At 57.9% G+C, this 2,001-nt stretch overlaps 2 protein-coding genes across 2 annotated transcripts; one reads left to right on the top strand and one right to left on the bottom strand.

Annotated features, from left to right (window-relative positions):
- Positions 1-476: 476 nt before the first annotated feature.
- On the bottom strand, positions 477-883 carry IE81DRAFT_274504 (hypothetical protein; the record flags this gene model as incomplete). The annotated part of the gene is made up of 2 exons (XM_025511445.1): positions 477-549; positions 687-883. Coding segments are annotated over 2 exons (270 nt in total), but the record flags the coding sequence as incomplete, so codon positions are not given.
- A 615-nt stretch (positions 884-1,498) lies between these two features.
- IE81DRAFT_350860 (cysteine proteinase) lies at positions 1,499-1,902 on the top strand (the record flags this gene model as incomplete). The annotated part of the gene is made up of 2 exons (XM_025516611.1): positions 1,499-1,564; positions 1,687-1,902. Coding segments are annotated over 2 exons (282 nt in total), but the record flags the coding sequence as incomplete, so codon positions are not given.
- Positions 1,903-2,001: the final 99 nt, after the last annotated feature.

The raw sequence follows: 2,001 nt of genomic DNA, 5'->3' as shown, positions 1-2,001 counted from the left end.
GGGGGGGGGACCTCGCGCTTTGCGTGCTCTGTCTTCCGCTCGAGCAGAATCATTAACGCTGTGCATTTTGTGTGACGGACGGAATGATGGATCCTTGTGCCCTCTCTGCGCTTCCATACCCAAGTGGCCAGGGTCTCCCACCCACGCGGGTGATGAGACACTTCTTGAGTAGCCTGCGGGATCCAAGCACAACTGGAAATTGACTCGCACCCTGTCCAGTATCCATGACCTTTACTTTCGTCGATTGCTGAAAGCGCAAGCGCAGCGAAGGGATGCGCGCCGCATCGCACCTACACCAGACGCCCCAAGAATTGTTGAGGCGGACTGCTTGCCTCCTTGTCGACAGCGGCAGACGAGCCATTGTCCTTCGACGTGGCACTCGCAACCGCACCCGCACCCGCACCCGCACCCGCACCCGCACCTGTCCCGTGGCGCGCTGGATCGCCGTGATGCTGACCGGCGCGGACTATCCTGTGCGCTTCCAACCTTTCTGCCGCTTCTTGCTCTCTGAAACCCAGATTGGTCATCGAGTCCCTCTCCATCAGACCTCTAATCGCGTCACACGGCGGCAATGCGCGCAAGGTGGAATGGCGATGCGGTGTCAGCACAGAACAGCACAGCACAGCACACCTCTCGCGATGACATTGACGCAAAGCGGATCACCTTTTTCCCCTCCGCAAACTCACTTGTCCATCCTGCACATCAGATACGCCTTGCTCAGCTCCCTGCAAGCACCATTATCGTTCGAGTTGCTCCTCATACACTTCATGTACTCTCGCATTGCCAGCGTACACTCCCCCTCGTGATCCAAGGGAAAGGAACCCCTGTCTGGAGCTTCGAATGCGGCGGCCGAAAAGGAGGAGGGCGGTCGACCAAAGGACATTGCTGGGGGTGAGGGGAGGGTTAGGAAGTTTGGTTTGAGTGCGGGGGTGGGAGGGAGGATGCGTTGAGTGTGCGAGGCGCGGGAGCACGCGCTAGTCGTCGGCTTTTGGAGGTGTCGTGCTGGACATGAAGCCGTCGATCGTGAAGCGCCCAATGCGAATGGCAGAGCCGTGAGTAATGCACTCGCGGATTGTGAGCTCAGGAGATAGAATAGTAGTCCAGCCAGTCGACGATCGAGCCGTGAGTCTGATGGGTGGCGGGCGCAGGGGGAAACAATCAAAGTAAGAAAGCCTTGCGAGCGCGGATGCATGCGTGGCCGCGGAAAGTCGTGAGGGTAATAGGCACGTGACTGGTCATCTGCCTGCCGCGCCTTTCGTGTGGAGGGAGGGTTGCATATGCAGCGAGCGGATCCATGCGATTCCCTACATCTCTCACACCAACACCACCACCACCACCACCACTCATCAGGACCCTCACCACCTCGCGCGCAAAACGGAGCTGAAACACGCACAAGCTGGCAACAAGGGAAGCAAGGCGTCACACAACACCATCTCCCCCTTTTGCTTGCAAGCGCGCGGAAGAGTGAGCACACAGTAGACTAGGACATTACGCGATCATGTCGGGTGATAATGCCACGCTTCGATGGGTGCCTTTGGAATCCAACCCAGAGCTATTCACAGAGGTGCGTGCGCGCGCGCATCTGCAGTCCTCGACAGCATCAGGATCAGCACTGCGAGCCGTGGAGCGTTGCATGCACTGCTTATGCTCACACCCTCGTCCGCTTTTGCGTGCTGCCGAGTCCAGTGGTCCAAATCTTTGGGTCTAGACACTTCGCAGTACGCCTTTCACGATATATACGGTCTGGATGCCGAACTGCTATCCATGGTTCCCCAACCAGTTCAAGCTGTCCTGCTCCTTTTTCCCATTTCTGAAGCGTACGAAAAGAAGAGGAGAGAAGATGATGAGCTTGTCAAGGAGGGAGAGAGCGAAAAGGATGGAGAGATTTGGTTCAAGCAGACTGTGAGTGCTGCGGTGGGGGGCATGGGCAATGGTAGGGCTGTGTGCACTCTGCGCAAGCAGAGTCAGGCACCACAAAGCGGCGCGGGGAGAGGAACCGGG

Source organism: Ceraceosorus guamensis (genome assembly GCF_003144195.1).
Source record: "Ceraceosorus guamensis strain MCA 4658 unplaced genomic scaffold IE81scaffold_227, whole genome shotgun sequence".
Classification (NCBI taxonomy): Eukaryota; Fungi; Basidiomycota; class Exobasidiomycetes; order Ceraceosorales; family Ceraceosoraceae; genus Ceraceosorus; species Ceraceosorus guamensis.
The sequence above is the reverse complement of the archived record's forward strand: the minus strand, read 5'-3'. Positions and strand labels throughout refer to the sequence as shown.